At 49.2% G+C, this 24,183-nt stretch overlaps 1 protein-coding gene across 6 annotated transcripts; it reads right to left on the reverse strand.

The window, feature by feature from the left end:
* Positions 1-8,022: 8,022 nt before the first annotated feature.
* MDC1 (mediator of DNA damage checkpoint 1) lies at positions 8,023-23,807 on the reverse strand. 6 transcript variants are annotated; one of them, XM_084890791.1, is made up of 16 exons: positions 23,675-23,807; positions 21,267-21,405; positions 19,563-19,943; positions 19,406-19,481; positions 18,014-19,119; positions 17,681-17,797; positions 15,900-15,965; positions 15,647-15,739; positions 15,059-15,274; positions 14,386-14,429; positions 11,937-13,958; positions 11,741-11,878; positions 11,438-11,620; positions 11,130-11,255; positions 10,911-11,021; positions 8,023-9,502 (listed from the first exon to the last, which is right to left on the reverse strand). In XM_084890791.1, exons 2-16 carry the CDS (start codon positions 21,400-21,402, stop codon positions 9,353-9,355), a joined length of 4,965 nt encoding a protein of 1,654 aa, XP_084746917.1. In that variant the 5' UTR covers positions 21,403-21,405; positions 23,675-23,807; the 3' UTR covers positions 8,023-9,352. The 6 variants fall into 6 exon arrangements, with proteins under 6 accessions (XP_084746917.1, XP_084746914.1, XP_084746913.1 ...); XM_084890788.1 differs by lacking the exon at positions 23,675-23,807 and adding an exon at positions 23,217-23,632 and having other exon boundaries at positions 15,647-15,736; XM_084890787.1 differs by lacking the exon at positions 23,675-23,807 and adding an exon at positions 23,217-23,632.
* Between the last annotated feature and the right edge of the window lie 376 nt (positions 23,808-24,183).

The following is a 24,183-nucleotide window of genomic DNA, read 5'->3' on the forward strand; positions in this document are numbered from 1 at the left end:
GGAATCTGCACATCTCTCTGTAGCTCCTGCTGGGAGGCATCAGGCAGAGGCTAAATTAGCATCTCCTTGGAGATCGAACAGCCAGTGTACCCAGGGGATAGAGTAGGACTACCCAGATTACAACTCCTCAGATCCCTAAGGGACACACTCAGGGGGCAGACACAGTGAGCACCAAAGCCCCACTGAAGCAAGTCTTGCCTCATAAGGGTGTCTCCAGAATGAAGTTCTTACATCTTAGACACAGCTTATCCTCACTGCCAATTAGCCTGGAGGTCAATTCCTCCCAGTGATACCAACAACATCAAGACTTAACTACAATAAGACTTTGCACACAGCCCACAAAGGGTTGCACCAAGAGTGTCCATCTCAGGTAACTGGGGAGGCTGAGCCACTGGGCCCTATAGGATACCCCACACAAAAAGCCACTCTATCAACTCAGAAAAACAGCCAAAATGTGGAGACAAAGAAATAGGTCACAAATGAAAGAAATGGAGGAAAGCAAACAACTGGATATAGAGTTCAAAAGCACAGTTATAAGGTTTTCCAAGTATTTTCTAGAAAAGGCCAATAAATTTAGTGAGACCCTTGAGGATATGAAAAAAGACCAACTAGAAATTAAACATACACTGACTGAAATAAAAATAATATACAGAGATCCAACAGCAGACTAAAGGATCGCAAGAATCAAGCCAAAGATTTTAAATACAAAGAAGTAAAAAAACACCCAACCAGAAAGCAAAAAGAAAAAAGAATTAAAAAATATGAAGATAGTGTATGGAGGCTCTGGGACAACTTCAAGAGTACCAATATCTGAATTATGGGGGTGCCTGAAGAAGAGAGAGAGTAAGATACTGAAAACCTATTTGAAGAAATAATGACAGAAAACTTCCCCCACTTGGTGAAAGAAATAGATTTACAAGTCCAGGAAGCACAGAGAACCCCAAACAAAAGGAATTCAAAGAGGACCACACCAAGACACATCATAATTAAAATGACAAGAGCAAAAGACAAAGAGAGAATATTAAAAGCAGCAAGAGAAAAACAGTTAATTACCTACAAGGGAGCACCCCCATATGATTGTCAGCTGATTTCTCAACAGAAACTATGCAGGCCAGAAGGGAGTGGCAAGAAATATTGAAAATTGTGAGTAACAAGGGCCTACAACCAAGATTAGTCTACCCAGCAAAGCTATCATTCAAGAACTGAAGGCCAGATAAAGAGCTTCACAGATAAGAAAAAGCTAGAGGAGTTCATCACCGCCAAACCAGTATTATATGAAATGCTGAAAGGTATTCTTTAAGAAGAGGAAGAGCTGAAACTGGTTTGCCTCAGTGGATAGAGTGTCAGCCTGTGGACTGAAAGGTCCCGGGTTCAATTCCAGTCAAGGGTATGTACCTTGGTTGTGGACACATCCCCAATAGGGGTGTGCAAGAGGTAGCTGATCGATGATTCTCTCTCATCAATGTTTCTAACTCTCTATCCCGCTCTCTTCCTCTCTGTAAAAAATCAATAAAAACATATTTAAAAAAAGGAAGAGGAAGAAGAAGAAAAAGGTACAGATAAAAATTATGATCAACAAATACATATCTATTAACAAGTGAATCTAAAAATCAATAAATAAAAAATCTGATGAACAGAATAAACTGGTGAATATAATAGAATCAGGGGCTTAGAAAGGGAGTGGACTGATTAATTCTTGGGGGGAAAGGGGTCGGAGGTGCAGGAAGAGACTGGACAAAAATCATACACCTATGGATGAGGACAGTGGCGGGGGGTTGGGTGGGAACTGGGTAGATGGGAGCTATGGGGAGGAAAAAGGAACAATTGTAATAATCTGAACAATAAAGAGTTATTGAAATGGGGAAAAAAAGAACTAACACTTGTCCTGACTAGTTTGACTCAGTGGATAGAGCATTGGCCTGTGGACTGAAGGGTCTGGGTTCGATTCCGGTCAAAGGCATGTACCTTGGTTGTGGGCACATCCCCGGTGGGGGGTGTAAAGGGGGCAGCTGGTCAATGTTTCTCTCTCATCGATGTTTCTATCTCTCTATCCCTCTCCTTTCCTATCTGTAAAAAATCAATAAAATATATATATATATTATTGATTTTTTACAGAGAGAATGGGAGAGGGACAGAGAGTTAGAAACATCGATGAGAGAGAAACATCGATCAGCTGCCTCCTGCACACCTCCCACTAGGGATGTGCCCACAACCAACGTACATGCCCTTCACCGGAATCGAACCTGGGACCCCTCAGTCCACAGACCGACGCTCTACCCACTGAGCCAAACCGGTCATGGCAATAAAATATACATTAAAAAAAAATAACATTTTTTTTTTTTATAAAAGAACTAACTCCTGTCCTCCTCAAACTATTTCAAAAACATCCAAGAGGGAGGAACACTTCCAAGCTCTTTTTATGAGGCCAGCATTAGCCTAATTTACCAGGTAAAGATATTACAAAGAAAGAGAATTATAGGCCCTGATGAACATAGATGCTAAAATTATCAACAAAATCTTAGCAAATCATATCCAGCAATATATTAAAAAGATCATATAGCATGAACAAGTGAGACTTATTCCAGGGATGCAAGGCTGGTACAATATTCATAAATCAATAAACATGATACATCACATAAACAAATTGAGACAAAATTACATGGTCATATCAATAGACACAGAAAAAGCATTCAAAAAAATCCAATACCCATTTTTTTTTTAAACTCTCTACTTTGCTTTTTTTTTTTTTAATATCTTTTATTTATTTTTTACAGAAAGGAAGGGAGAGAGATAGAGAGCTAGAAACCTCCATGAGAGAGAAACATCGACCAGCTGCCTCCTGCACACCCCTTACCGGGGATGTGCCTGCAACCAATGTACATGTCCTTGACCGAAATCGAACCTGGGACCTTTCAGTCTGCAGACCGACGCTCTACCACTGAGCCAAACTGGTTTCGGCTCCATTTTTTTTCTTTTTTAAAAAATTAATTTTTATCGATTTCAGAGAATATGGGAGAAGGAGGAAGTGATAGAAACATCAATGATGAGAGAGAATCATTGATTGGCTGCCTCCTTTACTCCCCTACTGGGGATTGATCCCCAAACTTGGGCATGTGCCCTTAACTGGAATCGAACCCTGACCTTCTGGTTCATAGGTTGATGCTTAACCACTGAGACACACCGGTCAGGGTTATCTTTTATATCTTTAGAGTTGTGAGGGTGGTGTTCTCTGGCTGGGATGGTACTGGTTAAGGTCTGGGGAGTCAAATAACTTTATATTTATTTAAAATTTACATCTCTGTGTCTCAGAATATATTTAAAAAAAAAAATATATATATATATATATATATATATATATATATATATATATATATATATATAATTGATTTTTTACAGAGAGGAAGAGAGAGAGATAGAGAGCTAGAAATGTCGATGACAGAGAAACATCAACCAGCTGCCTCCTGCACACCCCCTATCGGGGATGTGCCGGCCACCAAGGTACATGCTCCCGACCAGAATCGAACCTGGGACCTTTCAGTCCGCAGACCAAGGCTCTACAGCTGAGCCAAACCGGTTTTGGCTATATATATATTTTTTTTTACAGAGAGGAAGGGAGAGGGAGAGAGAGTCAGAAACATCGATGAGAGAGAAACATCCATCAGCTGCCTCTTGCACACCCCCTACTGGGGATGTGCCCGCAACCAAGGTACATACCTTGACTGAAATCGAACCTGGGACCTTTCAGTTCACAGGCCGACACTCTATCCACTGAGCCAAACTGGTTTCGGCTGTGTCTCAGAATATTTAAAACTTGAGGCCCGATGCATGAAATTCGTGCATGTGGGGGGGATGTCCCTCAGCCTGACCTTCACCCTCTCATAATCTGGGACCCCTTGTGGATCAGGCCTAAACTGGCAGTCAGACATCCCTCTTATAATCCGGGACCTCTTGCTCTTAATTGCCCTCCTCCTTATTGCCTGCCTGCTTGCTCCTAACTGTACACCTGCTCCCTCCTTACTGCCCATTGGCTTGCTCCTTACCACTGGATTGCTGTTCTTTACTGCTTGGCTTGCCACTCCTTAGCGCTGTCGGGGAGGTGGGAGAAGCTCTGCCACCGCCACTGTGCTCACCAGCCATGAGCCTGGCTTCTGGCTGAGCCATGCTCCCGCTGTGGGAGCGCACTGACCAGCAGGGGCAGCTCCTGCATTGAGTGTCTGCCCCTGGTGGTCAGTGCGCATCATAACCACCGTTCATTCTAGTCGTTTTGCCTTAACGACCGCTGGGCTTTTATATATACAGGTGGTCACAAGTTGACTCTATAGATGTGCCCCTTATTTTGCTGCTCTGGCCCTTCTGCAGCCCACTGCACACCGAACCTGTCTTTCCAGCTCCCTGCTGGACAGTGCACACCTTTACAGTCAAATGGTCACCAACCTTTTGGACCTTACGACCACCAGCTGTCCGCAGACCACTGGTTGGCGACCGCTGATCTAGAAGACTCCTCCCAAGACACTGTTGTGGTGACTGGGCTTTCTCCCCACAACAGCCCGTGGTTTCTTCCTGGGAGGGCTAGGATGCTCCTCCTCTCTCCTCACCCCCCGTGTGGCCTGGCTCTTCCAAAACCTGCCGTGAGCTGGCAGGAGCATAGATGGGCGTGTATTGAGAGGTGACAGGCTGTGGACACTGGTCCTGACACAATCTCACCCGGCAGTGTCCAGGGACAGGGGCCGGGGAGGGAAGGGAACCTGTGTGAGTCAGACCTTGACTCAGTCCTCTCAGATGACTCCACAGCCACACACGGTCAGAAGCCTCGTCAGCGTCATGCAGGAAAGGAAGCGGAGGTGGGCTGAGTCACCCAAAGCCCTGCACTGCAAGAGCCCTCAGGAGGCAGCTCTGTCTTGGTTGCAGCTGGAGCCCCAGTCTCTACATCAAAACACTCGGCATCAGGAGGGTACCCGGAAGTTTCCCTGGGCGGGAATGTCCCCCCAGGAGCAGAGCCCTGTCCATGTAGGTCCTCCTGGGTCAGCGTAGCCTTTATGGACACTGGAGCAAACATACCCAGCCTCCCATTTGTCAGGCTCCACTCCATCTCAAGGCAGAACTGGACCACAACCAAACCCTCCCCGAGTCCTCGCTGATGGCCTGTGCACATCCTGCTGCATGGCCAGTGCCTTCCCAGGCCCCGGCGTCCTGAGTGCTGGCGTCCGTGAGCTCTGCCCTCAGCAGCTCCACTTCTCACGGCAGCCTCTCCCTGCTCCGGACATCTCTCAGAGCAAATGTTGACTCAGTTGTCCAGCAGGTCCTGCTGCCTCTAGGGCTTCTAGGCAACAGATGGCAGAAGGGCTCCAGTGTGGTGGCAGCGGGGTGAGAGTGACCTGAGGGTGCACAAAGGGAACTCAGGGAGATGGGACCTGGGAGGCTCTCCTGCGCTGGCAGGCTCTGTGCAGAGGCCCTGACGGCGGAGTGAGTGATGCCGGCTTCCCTCCTTTAGGACTTCCTTCCAGCCAGGCACTGGTGGAGTCTCATTTCGTCCTCCCAATGGCCCAATTAATTACTAGTTACCCTCTGTTACTGAGGAGGAGACCACTCTCATCCAGCCCAGGGGCCAGCAGGTCACCGCTGACTAAGAAACTCTACACAAAGGCGCTGTTTCAGAGGTGTTTGGAGGTGACCTCTGAAACGCTTCTGACCCTCGGCGAGTTCTGGGAGGAACATTTTCACATCCTCACTTGTTTGAGGCTCGTAGACGAAGCGTGCGGGGCAGTGCGTTCCGGGACCCTGCGGGCGGCCTGGAAGAAGCTGTGGCCCGAGTCTGTCGCCCACAGAGCCTGTGAGGAGAGCCCGGGTCTGTGGTGGAGGACATTGTGTCTCTGGGCAGGTCCATGGGCTTGGAGGTGGATGGTGATGATGTGGAGGAGTTGGCGGAGGACCGCGGCACTGAGCTGACCACCGAGGAGCTCCAAGACCTTCAGAGGGAGCAGCAACAGCCGGCAGCTGAGGAGCGCTCTTCAGAGGAGGGAAGGGAGGCTATTCCCACTTCACCGATCAAGGGGATGCTTGGGAAATGGGGAGAGATGCAGAGTTTCATTGAGAAATATCACCCTGACAAAGAGGTAGCAAACCGAGCAATAAATTTGTTCAATGACAGTGCCGTGTGGCACTTCCGGCAAGTGTTAAACCGCAGGCAAAAGCAACCTCTGGGTAGGTTCTTAGTGAGATAGAGGCCCAGCGAGCCTGAGGCACCTTCTGTGGAGCAAAGAGACGAAAGAGGAAGAACCCCAGAATAGCCACCTGATGTTTTTATGGACGGAGCTCCCCTTCCAAACAAGAACACCATCCTCCACATGCAGTCCTCAGTCGCTCTCAGCGTTAAGTTCTAGTGTCTGTAAATTTCCATTTTTTACTGTACATTCACTTTTGTTTTTATATAAATTTAAATATATTTTTATTGATTTCAGAGGGAGAGGAAGAAATAGAAATATGAGGCAGAATACTTGATTGGTTGCTTCCTGCACGGCCTCTACTGGGGATTTGAGCCTGCAACCAGGGCATGTGCCCTTGACAAGAATCAAACCCAGAACCCTTCAGCCTGCAGGCCGACGATCCATCCACTGAGCCAAACTGGCTAGGGCCCTTTTTAAAAAATATATTTTATTGATTTTTTAAAGAGGAAGGGAGGACAGTTAGAAACATCGATGAGAAACATCAACCAACTGCTTCCTGCACCCTCCTCCCGCCCCCTCACCGGGGATGTGCCCGCAACCAAGGTACATGCCCTTGACCTGAATCGAACCTGGGACCTTTCAGTCCTCAGGCTGACGCTCTATCCACTGAGCCAAATCGGTTTCGGCTGGGCACTGCATTCTTCTTTGTGATTTCTCTAATCTCTGCCTAGGTCTTTGTAATTGTCACTTTGACCGATAGACACATTACACAATGTGCTACAAGTTGTAGGATTCACTGAAGTTTAAGATCCTCTAAATTTTAAACGGAGGCACTTAATGAAGTGGGAATGCTAAGTGGGGCAATAGAGAGGACTCCCCTGCACCCGAGAACAGTTTCACAGAGGCTTTGAGCTGTGCAATGGGACTAACATTTATTTGGATCCTCCATGTACCACTCCGACTACAGCTGTGCTCAATATATCACAGTAAGAGATCGGGTCTGTGTAAAAGCCAGCACAGTGTTCAGCAAAGCTTATGCTATTTCTACTATACCAAAGTTTTCCAAACTTAGGTATAACTTACCTGCAAAAAATTGCACAAAACTAATCAATTTTTTTACTGACGTGAAATTCACACAAAATTAACCATTTTAGAGAACAAGCCAACAGCATTTAGTACATTCACAACATGCACCCCAACTAATTCCCAAGCATGCTCACCACGCCACTTAAGCCTGGTGCCCACGAGCAGTCACTCTCCATCTCCCCGCCCTTCAGCCCCTGCAACCACCAATCTACTCTATTTTAAAAAACACATTATTTTTATTGATTTCAGAGAGGAAGAGAAGAAACATCAATGAAGAGAGTAATTGGTCAGCTGCCTACTGAACACTCCACACCGGGAATTAAGCCTGCAACCTAGGCATGTGCCCTGACCAGGAATTGAACTGGTTCATAGGCTGATGCTCAACCACTAAGCCACACTGGCCAGATACCACCAATCTACTATTTATCTCCATAGATTTATCTATTCTGGGTATTTTCTTTTTTTAAAAAATATATTTTATTGATTTTGTACAGAGAGGGAGAGAGATAGTCAGAAACATTGATGAGAGCCATCAATCAGTTGCCTCTTGCACACCCCCTACTGGGGATATGCCCGCAACCAAGGTACATGCTCTTGACCGGAATCGAACCCGGGACCCTTCAGTCCCCAAGCCGATGCTCTATCCATTGATCCAAACTGGTCCCGGCTATTCTGGGTATTTTCTAAGTGGAATCAGACAATGTGACCTTTTGTCGGGCTTCTTTTGCATAGCATGCTTTGAAGGTTCATCCTCAAAGCACTATGGTATAAATCAGTATTTCATTCATTTATTTATTTAATTGGTTTTACACAGAGAGGAATTGAGTTAGAAACGTCAATGAGAAACATTGACCAGCTGCCTCCTGCACACCCTCCACTGGGGATGTGCCCGAAATCAAGGTACATGCCCTTGACTGGAATCGAACCCGGGACCTTTTAGTCCGCAGGCCGATGCTCTATCCACTGAGCCAAACTGGTTTCGGCAGTATTTCATTTTTTTCATAGCTGAATAATAATCCATTGTATGGGTATGCCACAATTTGGAACATCTGTTTTTATTTTTTGGCTCTTATCAAAAGAGTTTATATGAACATTTGTGTACAAGTATTTGTGAACATCTATTTTAATTCAGGTATATACCTACAAGTGAGATTGCCGGGTCATTTGGCAATTATATGTTTAACTTTTTGAGAAACCATCAAACTGTTTACCACAATGGCTGAACCATTCTATTTTCCTGCCAGCAATGTATAAAGGTTCCAATATCCTTGTACTCAACTTTTTAAACTTAAATTTAAGGATTGCCATATTAAAAAAATAACAACTGCTCTACCCTGGCCAGATGGCTCAGTTGGTTGGAGTGTTGTCTTGTACACCAAAAGGTGTGGGTTCACCCCCCCCCCCCCCGCCCAGGTTGGGATGCTTCTCTCTCACATAGATGTTTTCTCTCTCTCAAACCAATAGAAACACATATCCTTGGGTGAGGATAAGAAACAAAAACAAAAAACTGCACTACACCATAAGGCACAGAGTGATTATTTATTTATCATAAAGTTAAGCCTAAGCTCTAATTTGATAAATACTGGAAAAGCAGGCCTGAAAAAGTGCAGAGACTTGTTCAAAGTCCAAGCTAAAGGATCTTCTAACAAGATAGGGCCAGGAAAGAGGTAAGTATTTTCGTAGCATTCCATAACTCCAACTTCAAGCTTACTCACTTCAAGCATCCCTTCAAGTTTCTGGCATTGACATTATTTCCACTATGCTTTGGAGGATAAGGAAGAATTCCAATAACAAAGAAAAAGTGAGTTGGCTTCCAAATGGGAGGCAGGATACTGCACAGCAAGTGCATCAGACCACTTAAAGATGAGCGACACTTAGGTTATCTGAGCAAATTTAAACGGCCATTTAAGAAAATCTGTGGCTCCCAATCTCCCTATCTTTGTTTTCCCATAAGCCTTTCAACCCCACCCTTGTTTCCAGACAAATCAGATCAGTACACCCCAATCCTTCCTAAGCCCTAAGTTCTTTCTCCCAATATTTTCTGTTTATTGGTCTGGGAAGGAAGAGGGTACTGGGTGGGATTTTCAGGGGCAGGACATTTCCTAAGTGGAGAGAACAAAGGCCTCTGGGTTGGCTTCCTGTTTCAGCACTCCTGTCAGCAGGAACTCAGGTGAGACGACGGGCAGCCCAACCCGAAATGGTATGGTGCATCGCGGGGCGTCCTGGGAGCATGTGATCACGACTCTGCGAGGCTGAGAGGACAGAGAGCAGAGGCAGAGAGTCAGGGACAAGAGCCTTGAAGTAGGGCTAGGACCACTCAGCAGTCCAGGCATCACCAAGACAGGAGCTCGGGACACGATGCCACATGAAGTATACTACGTTGTCTGTGACGTGCTCTTGCCAGAAATGTGGCAGCTGAATTTATTCAAGCTTTTAAAACGAATTATAGTTTACATGAGCTATAGAAGATAGAGACTAAGGTGAGTGGTACAACCAGGCAGCAAACAGAAGAACCCAGCCTGAGGAACATTCTAAAGGACAACTGACCTACTTCCTGCAGAAAGTCAATGGCATAAAAGGCAGAGCGTCGGCCCGAGGACCAAAGAGTCTCAGGTTTGATTCCCAGTCAAGGGCAAGTACATTGGTTGTGGTTCAATCCCTGGCCCTGGTTGGGGTTCATTCAGGAGGCAACCAATTGATGTGTCATCAATGTTTCTCTCTCTCTCTCTCTCTCTCTCTCTCTCTCTCTCTCTCTCTCTCTCTCTCTCCCCACTTCCCTCCTTCCACTCAATGGAAAAAATAGCCTCCAGTGAGGAATAAAAAAAAAAAAAAAAAAAAAAAAAAAAAGGCTGGGCTGATGTGGCTCAGTGGTTGATCATTGACCTGAGCGTTGACCTATTCAATTCCTGGTCAGGGCACATGCTGGCTCAATTCCCAGTGTGGGGCATGCAGGAGGCAGCCAATTGACGATTCGTTCTAAAAAAATAAGCTATTGCACTACTCCAGGAAATTATAAAAAATTAAAAAAGAAAAATCAATAAAAAGATAATTTAAAAAATAAAGTGCAAATTAAAACAAATTCCAGCCGAAACCGGTTTGGCTCAGTGGATAGAGTGTCGGCCTGTGGACTGAAGGGTCCCAGGTTCGATTCCAGTCAAGGGCATGTACCTTGGTTGCGGGCACATCCCCAGTAGAGGCAGCTGATCGATGATTCTCTCTCATCGATGTTTCTAACTATCCCTCTCTCTTCCTCTCTGTAAAAAAAATCAATAAAATATATTAAAAAAAACCCAAAAAACCCAAAAAAACAAATTCCAGTTGGTATCAGCAGAGCTCCTCTGCCATTCCTATATCCCTCCTTCTTTAAAAAAAAAAGTATTATTGATTTCAGAGAGGAAGGGAGAGGGAAAAATAGAAACATCAATGATGAGAATCATCAATTGGCTGCCTCCTGTATGCGCCATACTGGGGACTGAGCCTGCAACCCAGGAATATGCCCTGACCGGGAATTGAACCGTGACCTCCTGGTTTATAGGTCAATGCTCAACCACTGAGCCACACTGGCTGGGCTCCTTTCTGTACCATAGGTCTTCCCCCAACCCTCTCACTACAGTGCTCCAATCTGCAACTGCTCAGATGCAGACCCCTCACCCCCCATACCTTGTAGGACCGGGGCATGCTGGGTAGGACAGTGCCTCCACAGCAGCGGATGATCTCTCCCATCTGAGGTGGTGGTGGCTGGACTCCGGGGGTCACATGAATCTCATAGCCCTAGGAGGAAGGACATGGTGGAGACGGTGGAGAGCTGCGCTGAGGCCATGCACTGCGGGAAACTTCTGGAGGGAGGGCTAGAGCATGCAGAGGAAGACAGTCCCTCACCTCTAGCAGCCTTCGCGCACGAGCCCGGCTTAGGGAATCACGGAGGCTGAAGCCAAAATTCCTTTCCTGCTCGGGATCAGTCACCACATATTCATCCGGGGACAAGAAGCAACCGGCCTTGCGGGACTAAGGGTGGCACAGTCAGAATCAAAGCCAGGCCTGTCGTCACCAGTTCTGCTGCCTAGCAGTTACAGGGGCTCACAAAACGTTTCTGAAGAGGCTTCCGCTTATTCACCCTGGTCTTCCTGCACCCCTCTTCCTCCCGCCACTTTCTCTATTGGTCTGCCCCCATCTCTGGCCTCTCTCACCTGGTACAGCCAGTCCAGGGAGAGGATAGGGATCCCCCGCCCTAGGGCACACAGGAACTTGACTGTCCGGCAGATTCGATCAGTCACCAGGTGGGATGCCTCTGCCACTGAGCTGGCCAGACTCCCTCCGAGGGTCAGCACTGCCTGCTCTCCACGGGCATCCACCACTCCTGTGAAGAGCACCTGCGGAGGGCATGGGCCTAATTGGCCACACAAGCCTTGCACCAGAGCCTGTCTCCCAAGGCCCGTCTCCTCCCGCCCCCACATCTGCTCCCGCGAAGCCCCAGGCCTCTTCTCGCCTACTTTGGGGGCTGAAGACTCTTGGTCAGGTTTGGCCCGTCGGAGGCTGCGGACTGGCATTCCTTTGGGATCTTCCTCAGCCTGGTCTTTCTTTCTCTTGCCTGGTCCTGGCATCACCACATCCTGGGAATGAGAAGGATCCTGGTGGAAACTTATGAGCCCCTAGCCCCTTCCCAGCTCGAGGCCCCAGCCTTCTCACCTCTTCCTGCCCTGGCTTCTCTTCCTCTTCTTCCTTGAGGAACACTGTTTTCTGAGGGGCTTCTCTTCGCAGCCGTTTTGGAAGTGGGGGTGAATCCACGGTATCTGAAGGCCTCTTGTGGTTTTGAAAGGCCTTACGCTGGGACTCTGGGCTGAACTCATATCCACCTGTTGCCCCTACCTTTTGAACCTGGAGAGCATGAGTGGGTGCCCCAGGAAGCTGGGCAAGGGCAGGCTCAGGAATGGTCTTAAGGGACTTGGTTGCTCTCATCGCTCCTCGCCTTTGGCTCCGTGAGGACCAGGCATTAGGTTCAAGGGGTGCAGAGCAGGGTTCACAGCCAATGGGAGCTGCGAGGGGCTGCCTAGCAACCCTTGGCCTCCTGCTACAATTGGCTTGAGGGATGGCCTCTGGGGGAATAGGCTGGTCTGTGGGGAAAGGAGACTGGAATTCAGGAGTGGTAGGAACTGGCACAGTACTTCTTGTAGACCTCAGTGTCCTGCTCTGACCACCCTGAGCTATGGCCTTGGGGGTGACAGGCTGGTCCGTAGGGGCTGGAGGTTCAAGGTCAGGGGCTGTGGGGACAGTCGGTTCAGGGGTGACAGAGGCCCTGTGTGTCCTGCCCCGAGTGACCCGAGGTATGGGTGCAGGGGTGACAGGCTGCTCTCTGGAGGTGACAGGTTGGTCTGTAGGGGCTGGAGGTTCAAGGTCAGGGACTGTGGGGACAGTCGGTTCAGGGGTCTTGACAGAGGCCCTGTGTGTCCTGCCCCGAGTGGCCTGAGATGTGGGCTCAGGGAGGGCAGGTTGATCTGCAGGGGCTGGAGGTTCAAGATCAGGGGCTGTGGGGACAGTCGGTTCAGGGGTGACAGAGGTCCTGTGTGTCCTGCCCCGAGTGGCCCGAGGTGTGGGTGCAGGGGTGACAGGCTGCTCTCTGGCGGTGACAGGTTGGTCTGTAGGGGCTGGAGGTTCAAGGTCAGGGGCTGTGGGGACAGTCGGTTCAGGGGTCTTGACAGAGGCCCTGTGTGTCCTGCCCCGAGTGGCCCGAGGTGTGGGTGCAGGGGTGACAGGCTGCTCTCTGGAGGTGACAGGTTGGTCTGTAGGGGCTGGAGGTTCAAGGTCAGGGGCTGTGAGGACAGTCGGTTCAGGGGTCTTGACAGAGGCCCTGTGTGTCCTGCCCCGAGTAGCCTGAGATGTAGGCTCAGGGAGGACAGGTTGATCTGCAGGGGCTGGAGGTTCAAGGTCAGGGGCTGTGGGGACAGTCGGTTCAAGGGTCTTGACAGAGGCCCTGTGTGTCCTGCCCCGAGTGGCCCGAAGTGTGGGTGCAAAGGTGACAGGCTGGTCTGTAGGGGCTGGAAGTTCAAGGTCAGGGGCTGTGAGGACAGTCGGTTCAGGGGTCTTGACAGAGGCCCTGTGTGTCCTGCCCCGAGTAGCCTGAGATGTAGGCTCAGGGAGGACAGGTTGATCTGCAGGGGCTGGAGGTTCAAGGTCAGGGGCTGTGGGGACAGTCGGTTCAAGGGTCTTGACAGAGGCCCTGTGTGTCCTGCCCCGAGTGGCCCGAGGTGTGAGTGCAGGGGTGACAGGCTGCTCTGCAGGGGCCGGAGGTTCAAGGTCAGGGGCTGTGGGGATAGTCGGTTCAGGGGTCTTGATAGAGGCCCTGTGTGTCCTGCCCCGAGTGGCCCGAGATTTGGGTGCAGGAGTGACAGGGTGCTCTCTGGAGTTGAGAGGGTAGACCTCAGGGGCTATAGAAGAAGCTGGAGAGGGTGTCATCCTGGAACAACCCTGGGACCTGCATTTGGCTTTTGCATGAAGAGGGTCCAGCTTTGAGGACAAGGGATTCTCCAGAGCTTCCTGACTCCCATTTTGCCTGGAGCTGGGAATGGGGGACTCTAAAGAAGGTGGAGATGGAGCAAAGAGGGGCTGAGAAGCAAGATGTTTTTGGCTATGAGGGATGAGGGGGTTTTGGACTGGGGCTGAGGCTTCAGGGACTGCTGGAGGCAGACAAACATCTAGGGATCCTGGATCACCCTGGGGAGAAATAGAGCAAGTGAGGGAGGGAGAGGCAGGAGGAGGAGAGACAGGACTGGACACTGTTCTCGATACTCGTTACAGTGAAAGTATGCTCACTGACATTTCTCTTTCTGTCTCTGACTATCTCCCATTAAACTGGGACTTCTCCCCCAGACCTCTCCCCATAAGGCCAGGACGGTGCTATCAATATATGGATGGTGGGTGGGTGGGAAAAGAGGGAAGGGATATGAAGAAAGGGATGTTCTTTCCGAGTCAGGTAGAGGGAAACAGCTGGGAACAGAGAGATGGAAAACAATGTGTGCCAACATTAAGGGCCAGAAGCCAACTGAAGAGTGGTGGGAATGACCACGGAGAAGACGGGGAAGAGCAGGTGAAGCAAGGCCGGGAAGGGGCAGTGAGCGGAGGTAGAAAAAGCAGCTCTCACCCTAGAAGCCTTCTCAGCAGGTGACATCTTGCAGTTCAGGAGGCCTAGACAGAAAGTACAGACAATGTGGCTGAGTCCAAGCAGGCAGTTACTTAGGGGTTATCATGAGGCTTTGTTAACACCTGGGTCTTACACCCTCAGCCTTCACTTACCTCTCTGCCTCCTGGGACTTACCGTCCTCCACCTGACTGGCTCCTAGACGCTATCAGGGCTAATGCTAGCCCACAAGGTCCCCTGCCCCTTCTTCAGGGTCCAGTGTTGAACTGGAGGCCTGCCCTTTCTGGTCCTGGCTCCCTCTGTGCGCCTCCTTCCAGTATTACTTTGGGTATGTTGACTTCTAACCTACCTGGCTCACAATCTTTCCCTGGTGCTGGTTTCTCAGCTTCCTTCTCAAATACTTCTCTTGTAAGAGTCTGCTTTCCCAGCTTGTGTAGTTCCTTGGGTGTCTCCATTTCTATCTTCAAGCTCTCCCTATCCCTTTCCATACTTGCCCTTCCCACAGTTTTAGGGGACTCCTGTCTCTGAATGCCTAGCTACCACCTTTTGTTCCCTGTCCTTCATCACCCTGGTTAATTCTTCTTCTCTTCATCCTCTGGTAGCAGTTTAGTTTCCCTCTCTAATGGTCCTCTCTACGGGGTCACCCTCCCTGCTGCTTCTCTTGGTGTATCCATGCCTTTCTCCGCAGTCTGCATCCCTCCACCTTGGATCCCCAATGGCTCTGCGCGAACTGGACTTTCCAGATGCTGGTCTTGAGGTGTTGGCCTGGGTGAAAAGGGGCAAGATCCATGGGTCTCAAGGTGGGAAGCGATGGGCTGGGTCTCAGAGGCCTCAGATTCTCTTAGACAGAATGGCTGTGTAGCCAAGACTTCCCAAGGCTCATCCAGGGCACCTGGAAGTAGTCAGAGAGAGTCAGAGTCAGATTCAATCTATATGGGCTATTTTAAAAAAGCTACGAGTAAGGAGGATAGTTGTAATCTTTAATGCTTGTTTCAAAAAGTGAGACCATACCTTCATGTACAAGCTCTCACAGCAGCCTCTTAAAAACTATGCTACAGAACGCTTTAGTTTTCTAGTTTGGTCTTTTGCTAAGATCAAGTGTAAAAGTTATGCTAGCCAAGTTGCTCTACAGGTCTGACTGAATAGGAGCCCTTTTCCCTAATAAGATGGAGAAACATCAACAACATAGTAAAATATGAAAGAAACATGCACAGGGAGAAAGCAGGAGGCAAAGTTAGGGGCAGAGGAAGTGAGTTTCTTATACCTGAGGCCTGGAAGCTGCAATGGGAAGGGCCAGGCTCTTGGGGTGGAGTACACAGGAAGGCCTGGGTGGGCTCATCCTCCATGCTCGGGACTACTGCACAGGAAAAGGTGTCCTAAGCACAGATCCTCCGCATATCCCCAGGCCATTCTCAGTCTCCTGCCCGGCCTGTGCCGGCCGCACACCCTAATGGACCACCAGTGTAATCTCCCTGCTCCTGCTGTGTACAGCCCCCCCATGACACAAATGCCCTCACCTTCCAGGCTCTGACTCTCCCTCTCCACAAAGCACTGGGTTGCTTGTTGGTCTAGATCTTCAGAATCTGGTGGTGGAGAAATACAGAATAAAAAATTCTATCTGACCCATGATGTCTTACTTTTTCTCTACAATTCTCTACGCAACAGACTGAAATCCCTACGCAACAGACTGAACGTCTATGTCCCACCCCACTTTTTTTTCTTTCTTTTTTTGTTAATCCTCATCCAAGGATATTTTTCTATTGATTTTTATTTATTTAAAAAAAATATATTTTATTAATTTTTTACAGAGAGGAAGGGAGAGACATAGAAAGTCAGAAACATCGATGACAAAGAAACACCAATCAGCTGCCTCCTGCACCCCCCCCACCGGGGATGTGCCCGCAACCAAGGTACATGCCTTGACCGGAATCGAACCCGGGACCTTTGAGTCCGCAGGCCGATGCTCTATCCACTGAGCCAAACCGGTTTCGGCTTTCCATTGATTTTTAGAGAGAGTGGAAGGGAGAGGGAGAGACAGAAACATCGAAGTGAGAGAGACACATTGATTAGTTGCCTCCCACATAAGCTCTAACCAGGGCAGGAGATTTAGCCTGCAACTTAAGTACATGCCCTTGATTGGAATCGAATCAAGGACCCTTCAATCCACAGGCTGACACTCTAGCTACTGAGCCAAACTGGCTATGATCCACATTCTTTAACTAACACACACACACACAACACCAAAACTTTCATTAGTACTTATTTTCTGCTGAATTTACTCTCTGGTCTTACATTTTTGTTTCTTCACTTTCTTCTGGGACATCTTTTTCTTCTGTGCAATCTCCTTTTCAGGTTTAGGAACAATCTGGTCCTTTTCAGTACAGTCACCTCCAGGTGGCAGGGAAAGCTCATGTGGGGGGTAATCTGCCATGAGCTCTGCAAATTCTATGCCACATCTTGGGGACTTTGTTCACTTGGATGTGCTCAGTGACCAGAGACTCTACATCTAAACCCTTAAGCTAAGCTCTCTGCATTTTAAGCATGGGTAACAAAAGTTCAGCACTCTTTTTGGCCACTGACTCTGTGTCCAGCACCACTGTTTGGCCTGGGCATACCTACCAGCCCAGGTAGGTATTGTAACAATGGAATGACACCTATTGCTTCTGCAAAGCGATATCCTCAGATACTTGGTGACTTTTTAGACACGTATGCCCTGATGGCCTGGGCAGTTTCACAAGTGTTCTTAAAGTAAACACAAGATTCAAACCTCTTGATTTACATGATTTTGTGGGGGTTTTTTGAACAGTGAGCCATTTTCAGAGATCACATTTGGCCACTTTTGGGAAGAGTCCACCCCACATTCTTATTTCTAATGTGGGTGGAGTCTGCTTTCCCAGCTTGGGGGGAGGTAGAGAAAGCAGCTCTCACCCTAGTAGTTTGTCTCAATATCCCCATGAGATAGTACTAGAAGGCAGGGGCCTTGGGAAGTGACTAGGTCCTCAGGGTGGAGCCCCCATGAATGAGATTAGTGCCCTTATAAGAGACCCCAAAGAGCACCCTTGTGCTCTTCTGCCAGTTCAGGACATGGTGAAAAGTGGGCCACCTATGAACAAGGAAGCAAGCCCGCAGCACACACTAAATCTGCTGGTGCCTTGACCTTAGACTTTCCGGCCTTTAGAACTGTGAGGCATGTTACAAGCCATCCACTCTCGCATTTTGTTACAGCAGCTTGAACGGATTAAATCTCCCTGTAAGTTTTCTTTCAAACATCAAGCCCGGAGAGCAGGCCAGCACTTACCATCATGGCTGTGTCCAGAGGTCTTGGTCATGTCCACATGTGGTTCTCCCCCACTTTCTCTGGGGGTCGGGGCTTCCTTTCTCCGTGCCTGGGTAGGTTCCCCTGCAGTACCTGTGTCTACCAAGAGATCTGTTAGGTTCTCCCTTGAGACAAGGAGATGGTCCTGCCCCACTTGTGCCAAACGTGACCCACCCTGGGCTGCTGCCTCAAAAGCTCTCTCCTGCTAAAGGATAGGAACCATCCACTCTGTCCCAGCATCCTCTTTCCTTACACCTGCTACTCCGGAGGCTGCTCAGGACGCACCCTCCTCAGCATCTGTTCCACAGCACCCACCTGGAGGAGGCGGGGCTTCCTCTAGGAGCACGGCAGGCAGCTTTGCTGGGCCCCCTTCTGCTTCCACATTTGTTGGATTTGTGCGTGCCAGAGGCACCTCATGCTTCTCTGGTAGTGCGACAGCTGGCCCTGGGGGCACTTCCTCTTCCACTTGTGTGTTGATGCCTACTGTGGCAGAGGCCTGACTTCTCTCCAGGAGGACTCCAGGTGAGCTCTTATCTTCTTCCACTTCTTTGTCACTGTCCCCAAAAGGAGATTGGCTCTTCTCTGTCTGAGCTCTGTCTGTGTGACTCTTGGGGACATATTCTCTCTTTTCCACTGGGAACCCCTCCACCTCCATGTCTGTGCCACTGTCTCTCCCCGCAGAGGTTTGGCTCTGCTCAAGAGAAGCCGGAGGTTGTGCTCTGTCCTCTTCCACATTTTTATCTCTGTTCCAGCCAGTGGCTCGGCTCTCCACCAGAGATGCCAAAGTGAGTGCTGCTGACACTCCTTCCTCGTCATCTACGTTGCTGTGGCTCACCATGGAGGCTTGGCTTCGCTCCAGAGGAACTGTGAGTGGGGCCTCAGCCTCCTCCACATCTGTCTCATTGCCAGCCGGACTCTCGTGAAGATGTGCCAGGTCAGGCCCCCCAGAATTCTCTGCATTAACTCCGTGGAAGATCTGCCTTCTTTTCAGGGGCAACACAGCAGGGGTTGTGGGAATCCCCTCTTCTTCCACGTCAGTATCACTGTCTATGAAGCCAGAAGGCTGGGCCCTTTCCAGATGACCCTCAGCTGGCTTTCCTGGAGGCCTGATCTCATCATCCACATCTGTCTCACTGTCCTCCCCAACAGGCTGGCCCCTCTCCAGAATCACCCCATTGCTTGCATCTCTCTTGACTCTGATGTCACTATTGCTCTCCTGTCCCAAAGACTGATTCTTTTCAACCTGGATTTCTGTTCTGACTGCCTTAGGCTGTTCTGTCTCTGCAGTAGCATCTCTTGTGGCAGCTGAGGAGGCCCACCCTGTTGCTGTTTGCTGCCTTTCTTCCTCATCTGTGTCGCTGTCAAAGTTGAAGGCATAAGGTGGTGCAGGGCCATCTGGGGCAGAAGGTCCCTCTTCATCACTATACAGGGAAGAGAAGAGTTTATAGAATCATTTCCTAGGAAGGGATACCTGATTCAACTGTGAGCTCCTGGAGAGCAGAAACAAGGTAGTATTTGTTTTTCTATCTCCAGCAATTAGTTCTCCACTTGGAACATCAAAGGTGCTCAGTGTAAACTTGGTTAATGAAAGAGTATGTGTAGCTCCCCAACCCTCATTTCCATGATGATTCTCTCTTACGGATGGATCCTTCAGTCCCAGGTTCCTTCTCTTTCTGAAGACTCAGGTGTCTGGCCCTCAACACTCACCTCTCTGGAACGACCGTTGCCAAAAGGGAGGACATGGTCCTTGGTTCATTCACCACATACCTTTCAGAAAGAGGATCTGCCAAGAGCAGAAAGAAGGTGACAGTTTCACATTTACCATCCCAGTCTCCTTGCCCACCCTCCCAACACATACACTTACCTACTTCCTCTTCTGAGTCCTCAGCCAATAGGATCCCCCAGGGTTGAGTTCCTCTCTGTACCCTGGGTGTCTCCTCTACAGTTAGGGGGCCCCGGGAGAAAAAGGGCACAGAGACATCCAGGCGATGGTACTGGCAGGGCAAGTCAGCAAAGACAACCAACTCCTGGTCCCTCAGACGATGACTCACCCCAGGGCTCAGGAACTTAGGAGGCCTCAGGATTTGCGTACCATTGAGACTCCCACAATCCCAGAGGACAGGTGCCTTGTCCCAGGCCAAGATTTCAATCACTGCGTGTTGCTTGGAGATGGATGGAAAGGGCAGGGCCACAGAGCAATCAGGCATTCGGCCTACCACATTTTTCCCGAGGTAGAGTGGGAAATCTAAGAATGAGAGGGGTAGGTAGATTCCAAGGCCACATTCCTGGACTGCTATTGGGAAAACTTCTGGTTAAGTACCCGACTACTCATTCGAGGTCCCCACATACAATAGAAAAATAAAAGGCCCTAGGACATCTAAGTATTGAAGATTATATGCAATACACTCCACCCATCCATACTGGATTTGTGATAAAATACACATAAAATATAGCATGGTAAGCATTTTTAAGTGTAGGTAAAATCATCCTGAGTCCAGAGCTCTTGCCTGAAACAAATCAATCAGCCCCCTCTTCTCCATTCCCAGTAAAACAGTTTTCAGATCTTGAAAACAAGTTTTGCCCTGGCTGGTGTATCTCAGTGCTTAAGAGTGCTGGCCTATGCACAAAAGGTTGTGGGTTTGGTTCCATGAAGGGCATGTACCGGGGTTGCAGGTTCGATGTCAGGGCACATGTCAGAGGCAACCAACTGATGTATCTCTCTCATATCAATGTGTCTCTCTCACATGAATGTTGCTCTTTCCTTCTCTCCTCCCCTCCTTCTCTCTCTAAAAATCAATGGAGCCTGGCTGGTATTGTTCAGTGGTTGAGCATCAACCTATGAACCAGGAGGTCACGGTTCCATTCCCAGTGGAGCACATGCCTGAGTTTCGGGCTTGATCCCAGGTAAGGGGCATGCAGGAGGCAGCTGTTTGATGATCCTCTCTTGTCATTGATATTTCTCTCTCTCCCTCTGCCTCCCTCTAAAGTCAATAAAAACATTTTTTTTAATTATATATTTTATTGATTCTTTACAGAGAGGGAGAGAAATAGAGAGTTAGAAACATCGATCAGCTGCCTCCTGCACGCCACCCACTGGGGATGTGCCTACAACCAAGGTCCATGCCCTTGACAGGAATCAAACCTGGGACCTTTCAGTCTGCAGGCCGATGCTCTATCCCACATGTGTCAAACACAAGGCCCGCGGGCCAAATCCAGCCCGCCAGGCGTTGCAATGTGGCCCGCACCGCGCTGTCATCACTGCACTCCGCTGTCAGTTTATGACATTGTCAGTTTATGACTGTTCAGTAAACCATTCGGCCCGCGATTTAGGCTGGATTTTAGATTTTGGCCCCTTCTCTGATTGAGTTCGACACCCCTACTCTATCCACTGAGCCAAACTGGTTTCGGCAATAAAAACATTTAAAAAAAATTATTAAAAAATCAATGGAAAAAATATTTTCAGGTGAAGATGCACAAAATATATACATAAGTTTCTTACAATCCTCTACCTACCTCCCCACAAAAATAAGAGGCCTACAATAGTACTCCAGCATCAATATCTCCTGACCTTTTTCTGGTCCGTGGGCACTACTGAAGATATGCAGTCGCCCTAGGGGCTCCAAATTACACCTCAAGGAGTCACTGGGTCTCTCTGTCACCTCCTCTTCTTCAACCTCCCAGTTAACAGCCTGAGTGTCCTCCATGACCTGGGAAGGAAACACATTATCATCTCTATCATTGGTTCACAAGTCTCAGAGAGGAGACTCACAACTAGGAGTAAACCTGGATATTTATTCAGTTTGATGGTTCTCTATGCCAAGCATTCTGTTGTTATCCTTCTAAAGCATTGAAAAAAATATTTTTGACCAGGACACGGAATAAAAACAAAATATCATAAGGCCCCAAGTAAATGTTCCTCAACTTATAATGTAGTTACATTCTGACAAATCTATCATAAATGGAAAATATCATGAGAATGCATTTAATATACCATAGCATAGCCTACCTTAAATGTGCTAGGAACACTTACATTAGCCTACACTTGAGCAAAATTATCTAACACAAAGCCTATTTTATAAGACGGTTGAGTATCTAATGTAATATATTATGTATAGCATTTATGTAATATTGTAAAGTCAAAAAATCAATGCTGAGAGAATATGTGTATATACAAATACACACATTTATATAGACAAGTGTTTTGAGAAACAATGGTCAGCTTTTATATGTAATAGTTTTCTTTTTTTTTTTTTTTTAATGCTGATTTGCAATCCACTAAATTGACTTCAATATCCACTATTGGGTTGCAACTCAGTTTGAAAACCACCATTTTCAGGAAGTTAACTTTTGCCAAGCATCAACTACATGTTGGGCATTGTTATGTGTCAGGCACAGTAACCATGTGATGTGAGGCAGGCCTTTAGGAAACCAAGGCTAAAAATACTGAATCATTTGCTCAGGATAACACAGCAGGTGGTGTGAAGGGCAGGACTACGAATGCGTCTGGCTGCAATGCCCGTGCTTTTCACACTCTAGCAGACTACCTCAGGTGACTAGCCTGAACGAACTCATTTAATCGTCTAAAGAATCCTGTGACGTTTATTATTATTGTTATTTAAAAAAATGTATTGTATTTTATTGTTTTTTTTACAGAGAGGAAGAGAGAGGGAGAGTTAGAAACATCGATGAGAGAGAATCATCAATCAGCTGCCTCTTGCACACCCCCCACTAGGGATGTGTCCACAATCAAGGTACATGCCCCTGACCGGAATCAAACCCAGAACCTTTCAGTCCGCAGGCTGACGCTCTTCCACTGAGCCAAACCGGTTTTGGCGACGTTTATTATGTCCTATTTGATAAAGAAATGCAACGCAGCCCTGGTGGGGTGGTGGCTCAATTGGTTGGAGCATCATCCTGATATGCCAAGGTTTTGAGTTCGATCCCTGGCCAGGCCACAAGCAAGAATCAACCAATGAATGCATAAGTAAGTGGAACAAGCTGATGTTTCTTTCTCAAATCAATTTTAAAAAATACAAAGAGAAGATAGAGCCCTGGCTAATTTGTTCAGTGGTTAGAGCACTGGCCCACAGACCAAAGGTTTTCTGCTTTGATACTGGCCCAAATTGTGTGTGTGTGTGTGTGTGTGGAGAGACACAGCGGGGCAATCAATCCTTGTCTCTCTCTCTCACCCTCCTCCCTCCTTCCACCCTGCCTATAAAAGGAAAAAAGCTGGAACACAGGTGGGTAAGGAACTTGCCTAACATCATCCAGATAATCTCTCCTCGGTTTAATATTCTTTAATGGCTTTCCATGTCCACAGGATAAAGTAAAATTCAAACTCCTTGGCGAGAGCCAACATGATCTAAACCCGGTCCTGCGGCGCCCCATCCCCGTGCGGCTCCCCGTCCCTGCGCGGTCCCACGGTCCTCTGCTCGCCTCCGGGTCCGGCGCCTACCCCTCCCTTCCGCCGGCGCCGCCTTCCCAGCTGCCCTCCGGGCCGGCGCTCCGCCCTCCTCACCACATTGTGGCCACTGCCGCCTGCACCCCCGAGGACGGCGCCAGCAGTGTCTCTCCCCCGAGGGTCCGTCATCTTCGCCCGCCGGGACTCTGCGCGCACCCGGTGCCGCCCCACGTGTCAGGCACTCAGAGCCAAAGAGCAGCTAGCCCTGCCTCCTGGAGGCGCATGGCCGGCTCCGCCGACCCAGGAACCAGAGGGAGATGGGACCTCAGAGCAGCACGAGAAAGATGCCCCCTAGGGAGAAGCAGCGGGACCAGGCTCCCATCTCAGGCCGCCCTCCGGCCCGTCTCCCGGCGCCCGCACCCCAGCTCGGGGCGGGGCGTCGGGCAAGGATGAGTATTGTAACCCCACAAGCAGCTCCGAAGTATCCTCCGCCCAGTCGCACCACAGCACGCCCCCCCGCCCCCGGAGAAACAAGATGGCACCGGGCAGGGGCGGGTTCGGCCCCCAGAACTCACCCGCGGTGAGACCCGCGCGCGCCACCAGTAACGGCCGCGACGCCTCGGCGCGAGCGCTCCCGCCGAGCCGAGCCGGCCCGCTGATTGGTTCCAGCCGCTGTCTTTCACAGCCCGCTGCGAGCCGATTGACGCAGCCCAGGTGGAGGCCCCGCCCCGCCCCGCTGAGAGAGGCGAGGCCGCCGCGCGCCCGGATAGCGCGCCTCGATTGGGCACGTCCAGGACCCAGCCCCGGCCGCGTCACCGCCCACCGCCCATTCCCGCGCAGTCACCCAAACCACGACCACAGAGTCTCGCTGCGGGAGGCGCCTAGAGGGGCTCCTGGTGCGGCCAGAGCGTCCTTCCAAGGTCCTCCCAGACCTGGTGGTGCTGACTCATGGAAATGGAAATGAGTTGCTGTCGTGGCCGGAGGCTGCAGTTTGGAGAACAGCCCGCAGGCGTGGCGCTTGAGGACTTCTCACTGCAATGGAAGTTTATTTCCTTTTGATTTGTTTGTGTAGAAGTCAGGTCTT

This window comes from Pipistrellus hanaki (assembly GCF_964339955.1).
Source record: "Pipistrellus hanaki genome assembly, chromosome: 7".
Classification (NCBI taxonomy): domain Eukaryota; kingdom Metazoa; phylum Chordata; class Mammalia; order Chiroptera; family Vespertilionidae; genus Pipistrellus; species Pipistrellus hanaki.